We start from the raw sequence: 11,779 nt of genomic DNA, 5'->3' as shown, positions 1-11,779 counted from the left end.
CATGGGCAGGGACACCTTCCACTGTCCCAGGTTTTTTCCAAGTCCCACCCAACCAAGTCTTGAGGGTTGTGTCTGGTACAGTCTACCTTTGCTAATCTAAGAATGACAATGACTTTAAATAAAAACCCAAGCCAACAAAACCCCACATGCAGGAAGTTACAAGCCATGGCCCCAACCTCCCTGTCACTTCTCCCACTGCACATTTTTGTACAGTTCCACTCCGCTCACTCTGTGAAAGTCTTCAAACATTAAACCGAGCAATGTCACCTGATGTCTCCAAAAAGTGCCAGAGTGTTCCTGTTTGTATTTTATGGTGTTTATTTGGGTTTTGTCCTGAACACTCCCCTGGGATCTCCATCTTGGCCAGGTTTCTTGCATGAAGAAGATCATGGCTCATGTTATCCCATGTTTGTGAGCCTTTGCTCCCCCAGCCCCTGTCCCTCCCTCCCCGTTCCCACAAAGAACCAGACATCTCCTGGTGGCTGGAGCAGCTGGTTTATTGGGTGATTTGAGCCCAGCAGGACCCGAGGAGAGTCCCCAGGAGTGTCTCCAGGCAGGCAGGCTCCCAGGGGGCTCAGTGGTACTCGTGGGCCAGCGCGTGGGCCACCACACGGACCATCTTCTGCCAGGCAGCCTGGCAGGCGGGGGTGAATTCCTTGCCGAAGTGGGCGGCCAGGACGACGATGAGGATGTCACCCAGGAGCTGTCAGGGAGGGAGCAGAAGCTGTCAGCTGGTGCTGCCCCCGCAGCCCTCCCCACTGTCCCCTCCGGTCTCTGGGAGCTCACAGCACAGCAAGGAGCAGATTTGTCCTGGCCCCAACACCGGGCTCCCGGCACAGCTCGGGGTCTGGCACGCCCTGGGACCCCTGCGTGTGCTGGATCCTCCCCCAGCACCTTCCTGTGCCTGCTCTGCACTGTCCTCCCTCGGCTTCTACTGACTTAACCCCTTCCTTTTCCATCCCTCCCACCCTGGCCGTCCCTGGGCTCAGAACCCTCCTGCCAAAGTGGCTGTGCTTTTTTTCCCTTCTGGTTTAGCCAGTCCCTCACAGCCAAGCCCAACTCTTCCCTCTAAACCCCGTGTCAGTTCCTCTCTTCTGGCTGCTCCAGGACGCTTCTCCTGACCAGGACACACTGCTCTGTGCATTTCTGCCCGCTCACCTGGCCTGCCTGGCTGCCTCCCCTCACAGATCCCAAGCCCGTAACTCCTCTCTGTTCCCCCCAGATATGACTCCCCTTTCCCCTCCACTGCCCCTACCCTCCACGGGCTCTCAGGCAGCCCCAGGGTTTCTCTCGAGGTCTCAGTGACTGCCAGGCCCCTCTGAGACCCGTGAAGCCCCTCCAGAGCCCAGCCCCTCTGCCCAGCCAAGGCTGGAGCTGAGTGTGGCTCACCCTGAAGTTCTCGGGGTCCACGTGCAGCTTGTCGCAGTGGAGTTTGCTCAGCTGAGCAAAACTTTTCTTGATGTTGTCCAGGTTCTTGACGGCTTCCCCAAAGGAGGTGAGCACCTTCTTGCCATGGGCACGGACCATGGGGTTGCCAGTGACAGCCGTGGGGCTGGACAGGTTCCCGAAGGAGGCAAAGAACCTCTGGGTCCAGGGGTAGACGATCAGCAGCCTGGGGAGAGGTGGAGGGACACAAACAGACACAGAGACATTGATGTTCCAGTGACAGGAGTGTTTCCCCCGCAGGTGCCACGGGCAGGCCCTGCAGCTGCACCCACCTGGCCAGGGCCTCGGCGCCGCACTCGGCGACGTTGACCTTGCCCCAGAGGCTGGTGATGAGCTGCTTCTCCTCAGCTGTCCAGTGCACCATGGTGTCGGCAGAGGGGTTGCCCAAGCTTCCCTGAACGATGCCGAGGATGTGGCTCCTGAGGCTGCCCCAGGGATTTTTATACACGGCTCGGCCTAATCTCAGTCCACGGAGCCACTGCTTGGGGCTGGGGAGGGAGCGGGGCTGCTGCACAAGGGAAGATAGTGGGTTTGGAAGCTGTCCAAGGGGGAGAGAGGCCCTTTCCCCCCTCTGTCTGTGCGGGGACAAGCATCACCTCAGCCCTGAGCACAGGTGGAGCTGCCGGCCCGCTGGGGGCTCCAGGGTTGTGTCCCTGCTGGGGAACATCCCCTCCTGCCAAGTGAATCCTCCACAGTGCTTTGCATGGAATCATGGAATCCCAATCTGGGCTGGGAGGCACCTTAAAGCCCATCCAGTGCCACCCCTGCCATGGGCAGGGACACCTTCCAGTGTCCCAGGCTGCTCCAACCTGGCCTTGGGCACTGCCAGGGCAGCCACAGCTTCCCTGGGCACCCAGAGCCTCTCCAGCAGCTGCATCCCTGCCCCAGGGCACTCCCCAGCTGACATAAACTAAAAACCTGAGTTTAAAATCCAAGAAAGAATTCCAAGGGCTTCTAAATTTGAAGATTATTGAGGCATGGATAAATTTGCAGGCGGTCTGCTGTGCTGGGCTGGCCCAGAGGCTGTTTGCAGCAGTGGCCACTGGTCCACAGCACCGTCAGTGACACAAGCCTGTGCCAGGTGCCTGTGAGGATGGCAGGGTGAGCCTGGTCAGGACTGCAGCAGTTCTGAGCAGTCCTGGACCCTGTGAGACAGGCAAAAACCAAAGTCAAGCACAGCCCAGCCAGTCCCAGCCTTGGGCTCACCCTGCTGCTCCATTCAATTTTATAAGAAAGAGTTCATTCTCAGCATGCTTGAAAATCCCCTGCTTTCTGCCTTGGAGGCAGCAGCCTGGCTGGGGGATCTGGGGGCTCAGGGACTGCCTGCTCAGGGAGCTCTCTGGGACACAGGGAGGGGAAATGTTCATCTCTAAGTGCTGAGCAGGGACAATTTCTCTAGTTCTTTTTGTGTCTGCAGAGTCACAGGGAGATCTCCTTTCCCCAGGGCAAGCCCAGCAACACCCGACAGCTTATTCCCAGCTGTCCCCAGACAGAAAACCAGCTCTGCTCTCAGCCTGGGATGGATTTCACTATGCTCAGGACCCTTCCCTCTAGCATCCTTCCAGGGCTGTTCCCTTTGGTGTGGGTGGAAAAATCTCTGAACTCCGGGAATCACAGGATCATGGAATGGTTAAGGTTGGAAGAGATCTTCAGGACATCTCATTCCACCCCCCCTGCCATAGGCAGGGAACCTTCCACTGGCCCAGGTCTTGGCCACACACTTGCCCCCTTCCATGGACAAGAACCTTCCCTTTAGAGCCAAACCATCCCAACGAGGGCCAAGGCAGCTCCAGTGAGGGCCCTCCTGCCCCAAGCAGAGTTCCCTGGTCCCAGATTGCAGCAGTGTCCCCGCCAAGCTTTACAGAGCCCTTATCAGCAGCAGTGGCATCTGTGCCCAGGCTCTGCTCTGGAGCCAGGCCAGCCTCCACGCTCCTCCAGAGAGTGCAGGGCCTCGTGTCCTAAGCCAGCAGCTCCCGAGGGTGTCTTTGCTCCTATTTTAAAATCCCAGAAGGTTTGCATTGGGAGGGACCTCACAGCCCACCCAGTGCCACCCCTGCCATGGCAGGGACACCTCCCACTGTGCCAGGCTGCTCCAGCCCCAGTGTCCAGCCTGGCCTTGGGCACTGCCAGGGATCCAGGGGCATCCTGCATCCAGGGCTCTCCTGTACTCTCCTGACCTGTTTTTGGGTCAGGCGGGCTGGTGGTAGCTGTGACTTTGCTCTGTCACCCCAGAGAGGGACAGCTGTCACTGGGAGAGTGGGACACGCTGGCTCTGTGACACAGGCACCACACCCTTGTCCCTGTCCCTGTCCCTGTCCCTGTCCCTGTCCCTGTCCCTGTCCCTGGACAACAGGACTGTCCAGGCGCTGGTCAGAGAGCAGGACGTGCTCCACGTCACCACTGGGACGTGTCCAGAGGAGAGGAGCAGCAGAATGATCACTATGAGATCGTTCATTGAGATGGAAAGTCCCTGCTGAGGTCCCCAGCCACTGCCCTGGGTGCTCACCCAGCCCTGGACACCCCCAGGCCTGGGGTGCTGCTGGCTGCACCCCCCATCCAGCCTTGTGTGCTGGAAAGTTCCATGGCTCTGGGCTGGAACAGGACGTGGAGAGTGCTCTCACCTCCTGCAGTCCTGCTGAAATGCCCTTTGCTGGGTGAAAGGAGAAGCTGTGCTGCAGGGGAGCTGGATTCATATTTTGGGCTTTTTTCCCCTAATCCTTTTCCCCCAGCCCCTCGGTGCTGCTGGCAGGGCTGGGCCTTTGCCTGCCTGGCTGTGCAGGACAGAAGGGTGAAGTGCACATCCCTGCTCTATCAGGAGAAAGGCAGAATATTTGTTCCTAAATCATGCAAAACAAGGGTTTCATCATTCTGAGACACCAGCATGTCTCTCCTTGTTGCTTTTTAGGCTGTTCCTGGAAAAACATTGCTGAAACTAAGATGCTTACATAGAATCTTTCAACTCCAGTGAAAAGATGTGCTTCCATTAAGCCAAAATGAGTAAAAAAAGGCTCTAACCCATCCTGTGTGAGAGCTGCCTTCATCCCCTGCTCTTGGGATCTCACACATTTCAGATATCAAACTCTGACCAAGATGCACCAGTTTTCATCACTGATGCAGAAAATGCTTTTGATCAACTTAATACATCAGCAGCAAACTATGGAGGAGTAAATTTCTGCCTAATCAGTGAATCTCTACGAATTTATATCCTTGCAAATATCCCAGCAGGAGAGGCCCAGGGCCCACAGGCAGCCACAGAGACACAGAACACCAAGAATTCAGGAAAGGCGGTTTTTATTGCCCATTACAGACACAGGTGCCTCCCGAGGCCTCAGTGGTACTTGCGGGCCAGGGCGTGGGCCACCAGCCCGACCAGCTTCTGCCACGTGGCTTGGCAGGCAGGGGTGAAGTCCTTGGTGAAGTGGGCGGCCAGGACGATGACCAGGATGTCACCCAGGAGCTGCAGAGGGGAAGGCAAGAGGGAAATCAGGTCAGCAGAGTGCTGGGCACCCCCTCTGTGCCCTGCACAGCACCCCGGGACCAGGGACCCCAGCTCCCCAGTGGGCGCTGGGGCTGTGGCCCAGGGAAGGGCTGCCAGCTGCAGGACAAGAGCCCCGTGCTGGCCGTGGGCTTGAGTGCCCACCTGCCCCATCTCTGCTCCCTCTCACATTTTCCAGCTGCTAGGCATTTTTCTGCCTTTCCTTTTTCTGCTGTGAAATCCCACACCTACTTCAGCTCAGGGTCAGTGAGAGGTCCACCTTCTACATCCCCAAAGCCAGGCTTAAACAGAGGCTGAAGCAGAGGCAAACATCCTGCTCCTTTTCTCCAGCCATGCCTGCACAAGCCCCCAGACTTTTAGAGAATCTCCTTATGTTTGTCACCAGCTTTGTCCTTGCAACCCAGAGCCTAGTGTTGCCCTGCATTATTGAATTCCCAGCCTTGGCCTGTCCCCCAGCTCCCACTCCAGTCAGCCATGTCCTGTTTGGTAACTCAAATACAAGTTGCTGATGCCCGTTGGAAATCCCCCAGGCACTGAGATGCTCTGAGGAAGAAGGGGCAGAGGGTAAAGCTCCAAGGACAGCTCACCCTGAAGTTCTCGGGGTCCACGTGCAGCTTGTCGCAGTGCAGCTCGGACAGCTTGGAGTAGGTGCCCTTGAGGTTGTCCAGGTTCTTGATGGCTTCCCCGAAGGAGGTGAGCACTTTCTTGCCGTGGGCACGCACCTTGGGGTTGCCGATGATGGCCGTGGGGCTGGACAGGTTCCCGAAGTCAGAGAAGAACCTCTGGGTCCAGGGGTAGACGATCAGCAGCCTGGGGAGAGACAGAGACAGTGAGAGCTCCCTGAGGGCAGCGCTTTCCCCCGCAGGTGCCACGGGCAGGCCCTGGAGCTGCACCCACCTGGCCAGGGCCTCGGCGCCGCACTCCTCCACGTTGACCTTGCCCCAGAGGCCGGTGATGAGCTGCTTCTCCTCGGCTGTCCAGTGCACCATGGTGTCGGCAGAGGGGTTGCCCAAGCTTCCCTGAACGATGCCGAGGCTCTGCTGGGCTGCAGGAGGGCACGGAGCTGAGCTGAGCCCAGAGCCTGGGCCGGGTTTTATCCCCTGGGCCAGCCCCTGCCCGGCCCCTCCAGCGGGGCCATTGGCTGGGGCGGGCGGGGGTCCCCGCCGGGGGTCCCCGTGCTGTGGTCACTCTGCAGTGAGGTGTGGTCATCAAGAAAAGCCCTGTGAGTCCCTTAACTGGCCAGGCCAGGACACAGGACCCTCTTATCTCTCTCTCCTTCAGCCCTGGCTGCCTGTTCATCACAGGCATGGACATTCCACCCCTCCCTGAACAGGCACAGACCCCTCAGAGAGGTGCTTTAGAATCACAGAATTGTCTGGGTTGGAAAGGACTTTAAAGCTCTTTTTGTTCCATCCCCTGCCATGGCAAGGACACCTGCCAGTATCCCAGGTTGCTGCAAGCCCTGTCCAGCCTGGCCTGGGACACTTGCAGGGATGGTGTTGGTGAAGCAGAGGTCACCTCCTCAGCTCCAGGTACCTGTGTGGGATGCCAGGGTGGGCTGCAGCTGTGAACAGGCTCCTCCGCTCTGCCCACGTGTGTCCGGTGTGAGCCCTTCACGGGTCTTTCCCTGCTGGGAATGAAGGCCTTGCACAAGGACAGCAGGACCCTGCCCTGTCACAGCCCCATCAGCAGCATCCACTTCCACCAGGCCGAGGTCTGGCTACAGGCTTTTGTCTGACTCTGGCTGGCACCTGCACAGGTGCTTTCCTGGTTTCCAGGCCTCCAGTGCAGCTGTGTCCCTGTGCTCAGAAAGGCAAAGCCAGGACGCTGGAGGTGTCAGGCATCCAGACACAACCAGGGACATGGAATTGTTCCAGGCCAGGCAGGATGGGGCTTGGAGCACTGCTCTGGTAGAATGTGTCCCTGCCCAGTGCAGGGAGCTGGAACTGGGAGATTATCCAACCCAAACTATTCCTGGACTCATCGAACCTGAGGCTTTGGGTCTGGCTCTGGGCGGTTTAAGAAGTCTCATCCAGACCTCCGAAATCTTCCAGTTACAGACTGATACTGGTCCATTGATCTGGGAAGGCTGGAGAGGGACTTCTTACATGGGGGCCAGAAATAAGACAAGAGGAAATGGCTTCCCAGTGCCAGAGGGCAGGGCTGGATGGGAGATTGGGAATTGGGAATTGTTCCCTGGCAGGGTGGGCAGGGGCTGGGATGGAATTGCCAGAGCAGCTGGGGCTGCCCCTGGATCCCTGGCAGTGCCCAAGGCCAGGTTGGACACTGGGGCTGGAGCAGCCTGGGGCAGTGGGAGGTGTCCCCATGGCAGGGGTGGCACTGGTGAGGTTTAAGGTCCCTCCCAAGCTGCACCAGGCTGGCATTGTGTGATCTCACTGGAGACACAGTGGCACGGGCCCATCACCGTGATCCCCTTGGCCATTCACATCTGCAGTCACGCTGTAACTCCTCATCACAGGGTCTGTGGGACATTATTATTTTTTTCCATTCTGGGGCCGTGGGAGAGGCCCTTTGAGCAGCCCCAGGCAGGCTCTGATAGCCCGGGCAGTGGGGCTGTGTGGGGCAGATAAAGGTATCGGCAGGCCCGAGCTCCTCACCTGCACAGCCCACACACGACACGCCCGTGCTGCTCAGGAGATCTGGGGACTCCAGAAGTTGTCCAAATTCACCCTACACAGCTCCAGGAGTGCGATGGGATACGTGCAGCCCTGAATTTCCAGGCAGGCATTCCCATCCCTGAGCCAGCAGCTGCTCGCCCAGCTGGGGATGACAATAAATGGCCTCGGTGGCCTCTGCATTTATTACTTCTCTGCAGCCTGAATTCCCTGGCATTGAAATTAAAACCCAGGCTGCATCTGCGTCTGTTCTTAGCAATGCACTCGCCTCGTCTCTGATAGGAGATTCATTTTCAGCTCTGCAAGGCCAAGCTTTAAAAGGGAAAAGATAATGATGCTTTTCTGCTGCATCTGAACCAGCAGCAGGGAAAAGCTCAGGGAGGGGCAGCAGGAGGGTGAGCCTGGGACAGGCAGGACAACGTCAAACACAGAGGCTGGAGGGGAGTCTTGGCTGCAGCATTAATATTATTTTTTAAATGTGGTTAATAAATGCTGGGTTTCTGAAGCCTGTTGAAACAGGCAGAGACACGGCTTGTGGTGAGAAGCCTGCAGGCCTGGACCCACCTGTGACCCATCAGGGCCTGGCTTTACTGGTGTGGGAGCAAGGTGACTTTTCATGGATGTAATGATGGCCATAAAGAGCTGAGGGGAAGGAGGAAGGCAGAGGAAACAGGAGGAAGAGAGGCCGAAGTAATTTCCATTCAGACAGGCCCACTCCATGCTGCTCTCCTGCACTGATCCCTCTAATGGCTGGTTTTATCCCCACAGCAGCTCTTTAACCTCTAAATCCCTTCAGATGGGCACAACAGCAAAGGAATAACAGCAGGTGAATCAGCCACTTAATCGGATTAGGGTCTTGTTCCTGTGCCTGGGGACTGTCTGTCATGGCAATGGCCTTTTGCAGCCACTCTGTAAATGTTCACACCAGCTCCAGCCCATCCTGCCCCACAGGGCCACTGGCCCGTTTGGCTGTGGCCACTCTGGACTGGCTTGGAGGGCAGAGGTGATTTCCCACCACTGCTGCTGCAGGCTCCCAGTAAGGGCTGGCTTCAGAATGGAGCTCGGGGCAGCAGGGGATATCAGGAACCCCTGGAAAATTGAGAGGGGCTGGGGACAAGGGCTGGAGGGACAGGACACAGGGAATGTGTCCAGAGGGCAGCGATGGATGGGATCTTGGGAATTAGGAATTGCTCCCTGGCAGGGTGGGCAGGCCCTGGCACAGGGTGCCCAGGGCAGCAGAGCAAAGCCAGATGCTGCCAGACTTTAGGGAAAGGGGCAGAGCAGGTGCTCGAAGCCCATGCAGGATGGGTCAGTGATGAATCCAGGGAAATACAGAATGAGTGTGTCTGACTCAGCACAAGTTGCACAACTGCCCCTGGCTGGGATTGGTTCTTGCCTGAACACGGTGGAAAAGAATTTCTGGAAATGCATTTTTTTTCCTGAGAAGGGAGAGGGATACTGGGAAACACCACAGGCAGCAGAGGTGTGGGGGCTCCAGAGTGGAGACCCCAGGCAGGCTGGAATTGCAGAGCAGAGCGGGATGCCATCCCCACCAGGAGATGTCTCCTTCAGCCCCAGGCACTCTGCTCTCAGCACAAAGACATTCTATTTGTTTCTCTGCTGTAACAACCAGGGAAAATGCAGTGGAGGTTAAATGAATTCCTCTCTGCCCCTAACAAAGTTCTCTCATTTCAGGATCCAGATTTAACCCTTGGAATCTTTTAGGTCTGACTCCAAGAGGTGTGGAGCACCCCTTGCTCTGACTGCTCCAGCTTGACCTTCATGCCATGTAATTTCTATAATTATAGAAACATGGGATATCCTGAGCTGAAAGGGACAGAATCCCCAGATCCCTGGGGCTGGAAAAGCCCTCCCAGCCCATGCAGTCCCAGCTGTGCCCCGTGCCCACCTTGTCCCCAGCCCAGAGCTCTGAGTGCCACCTCCAGGGGACACCTGCAGGGATGGGCACTGCAAAGCTCCCTGGGCAGCCCCTGCCAAGGCCTGAGCAGCCTTTCCATGGGGAAATTCCTCCTGAAAAAGGACCTACAAGGATCGTTGTGTCCAGCTTCTGGCCCTGCACAGGACCACCCCAGGAATCCCAACGTGTGCCTCACTTCTCATACAAACGTGTTTTAATTTACTTGGAACCTTTCATGGGATTGCTTTAATTTTATAGGAAATCTCCTGGGTCTGGAATGTGCGTCCTGGTGACCCTGCTGGGGGCTGGATGCAGCAGAAATGCCCAAGAACCTGCTGGGCACAGCAGACCTGCCCTGACCCTGTCTGTCCGTCCCTGTCCCTGTGTCCCTGCAAAGGCACCTAGCAGGATGTGGCACTGGAGCCACCCCAGTGCCACGGGCTCGAGGGTCCAGAGCTGCTCCAGAGGGTGGTGACGGTGACAGGTGACAGGTGAGAGGCACAAGGTGAGGCCTAAGGGCCAGGATGTCTGGGGGAAAGCTAAATTTGAGTGAATCTGCTTCGGAGTTATCCCTCAGTGCAAGAACTCGGGCAAAACCATCGAGACATGGGTGAAAGCAGATCCTCACTGCAGGCAGGCTGCCTCAGGACAGGCTCGCTGAGGGCAGAGGTTTTCCTGGAGGTTTGCTCTGCCCTGGCCTTGCTGGGCTCCATCCCTCAACACAGGAGGGACCCGGGCTGCAGGGGACACTGAGGGGACACTGAGGGGACACTGAGGGGACACTGAGGGAGGGACACGGTGCGTGGGCTGCGAAGGGAGGGCCGAGGGAGCCAGACTGTGCCCGTGGCCCAGCCCAGCCCCGTGCCCACCATGGAGCTGTGCTGGCCCCCGGGCTCGGGCTGCTGGCCCATCCCGGGCTATCAGCTGGGACCCCCGCCCGGGCCGGGCCCAGCTCCCCCGTATCGGCCCGGGCAGCCCAGAGCCCCTCCCCAGAGCCGGTCCCGATAGCCCCGGGCTGCAGCCCCAGATAAGCCCGGCCCGGGCTGCTTGGGAATGGGCAGGGTCAGCACAGGGGCTGGACAGACGGACAGACAGATCTCCATCCACACAGCACCTCACCAGGTGCAGCTCTGCTATGGAATGCCAGACTGGTTTGGGTTGGGAGGGACCCTAAATCCCACCCATTCCCACCCCTGCCATGGCAGGGACACCTCCCACTGTGCCAGGCTGCTCCAGCCCCAGTGTCCAAGCTGGCCTTGGGCACTGCCAGGGATCCAGGGGCAGCCCCAGCTGCTCTGGCAATTCCATCCCAGCCCCTGCCCACCCTGCCAGGGAACAATTCCCAATTCCCAATCTCCCATCCAGCCCTGCCCTCTGGCACTGGGAGCCATTCCCTGGCTCCTGTCCCTCCAGGCCTTGTCCCCAGTCCCTCTGCAGCTCTCCTGGAGCCCCTTCAGGCCCTGCCAGGGGCTCTGAGCTCTCCCTGGAGCTTCTCCCCTCCTGCCCATGGGGTACACTGAATTTTCCTATCCTGTTTTCCTCTCAGGGCAGGTGAGAGCTGTTCCAGGACGGGGGTTCAGGGTCTCCTTCATCCCTGCCGGGTGCCCCCAGGCAGGATTCACACAGACCAGGAGGATGGGACAGGAATCTTCAGCTCCTCCTCTGCTCCTGTAGCCGTGGGGCTGCTCCCCCATCTCCAGAGCTCCCGTTCCCCATGGGTCCTGTGGGAGCCCAGGGCTCCATGGACATGCTGAGCCAAGCCCTGCTGCAGGAAAAGCAGCTGAAGGACGCCTGGCTGGGTGTGCTGGCTGCAGGGGGTGCAGAGCAGGTACCCCTCACCAGGTAGCCCCAGACCCCTCAGAGAAGGGCCTTGCTGTCCCTTGCTGTCCCTTGCTGTCCCTTGCTGTCCCTCAGCAGGCTCCAGCAGCCTTTGTGCCAGGCCAGGTGAGCTCCCAGGGGTCTCACCAGTGCTCCCAGCACTGCAGCTGCCACAGGCCGAGCTGGCTCTGCCTCTCGCTGCCTTGCAGAAGGTTCCCTTCCTCACAGACCTCCACAAAAAGCCCCAGCTTGTCTGGGAGCCACGAGAGCTGTCCTGGACCTCCCAGTCCTGGGGCACTTGGTAACAAAAGGTTTTCTGTGTGCCAGGATGGCTCCAGGTCAGGCAAGGCCTTTTGTCCTCATGGCATGGCACCAGCTGGGTCAGGACATGTTTTATGGGTCTTGTTCTGCCTTTCCAGCCTTTAAAGCTGGCAATGGACAGAGCCAGACCTGTTCTCGTGTTGG

General features: G+C 58.3%; 2 protein-coding genes across 2 annotated transcripts; both read right to left on the bottom strand.

Annotated features, from left to right (window-relative positions):
- Positions 1–471: 471 nt before the first annotated feature.
- LOC128783492 (hemoglobin subunit beta) lies at positions 472–2,013 on the bottom strand. The gene is made up of 3 exons (XM_053934236.1): positions 1,719–2,013; positions 1,390–1,612; positions 472–703 (listed from the first exon to the last, which is right to left on the bottom strand). Exons 1-3 carry the CDS (start codon positions 1,808–1,810, stop codon positions 575–577), a joined length of 444 nt encoding a protein of 147 aa, XP_053790211.1. The 5' UTR covers positions 1,811–2,013; the 3' UTR covers positions 472–574.
- A 2,707-nt stretch (positions 2,014–4,720) lies between these two features.
- Positions 4,721–6,040, bottom strand: LOC128783493 (hemoglobin subunit beta-like). The gene is made up of 3 exons (XM_053934237.1): positions 5,840–6,040; positions 5,530–5,752; positions 4,721–4,903 (listed from the first exon to the last, which is right to left on the bottom strand). Exons 1-3 carry the CDS (start codon positions 5,929–5,931, stop codon positions 4,775–4,777), a joined length of 444 nt encoding a protein of 147 aa, XP_053790212.1. The 5' UTR covers positions 5,932–6,040; the 3' UTR covers positions 4,721–4,774.
- Between the last annotated feature and the right edge of the window lie 5,739 nt (positions 6,041–11,779).

The sequence above is a fragment of the Vidua chalybeata genome, chromosome 2 (genome assembly GCF_026979565.1).
Source record: "Vidua chalybeata isolate OUT-0048 chromosome 2, bVidCha1 merged haplotype, whole genome shotgun sequence".
Lineage (NCBI taxonomy): Eukaryota > Metazoa > Chordata > Aves > Passeriformes > Viduidae > Vidua > Vidua chalybeata.
Note: the sequence above shows the minus strand (reverse complement) of the source record. Positions and strands in the feature narration are given on the sequence as shown.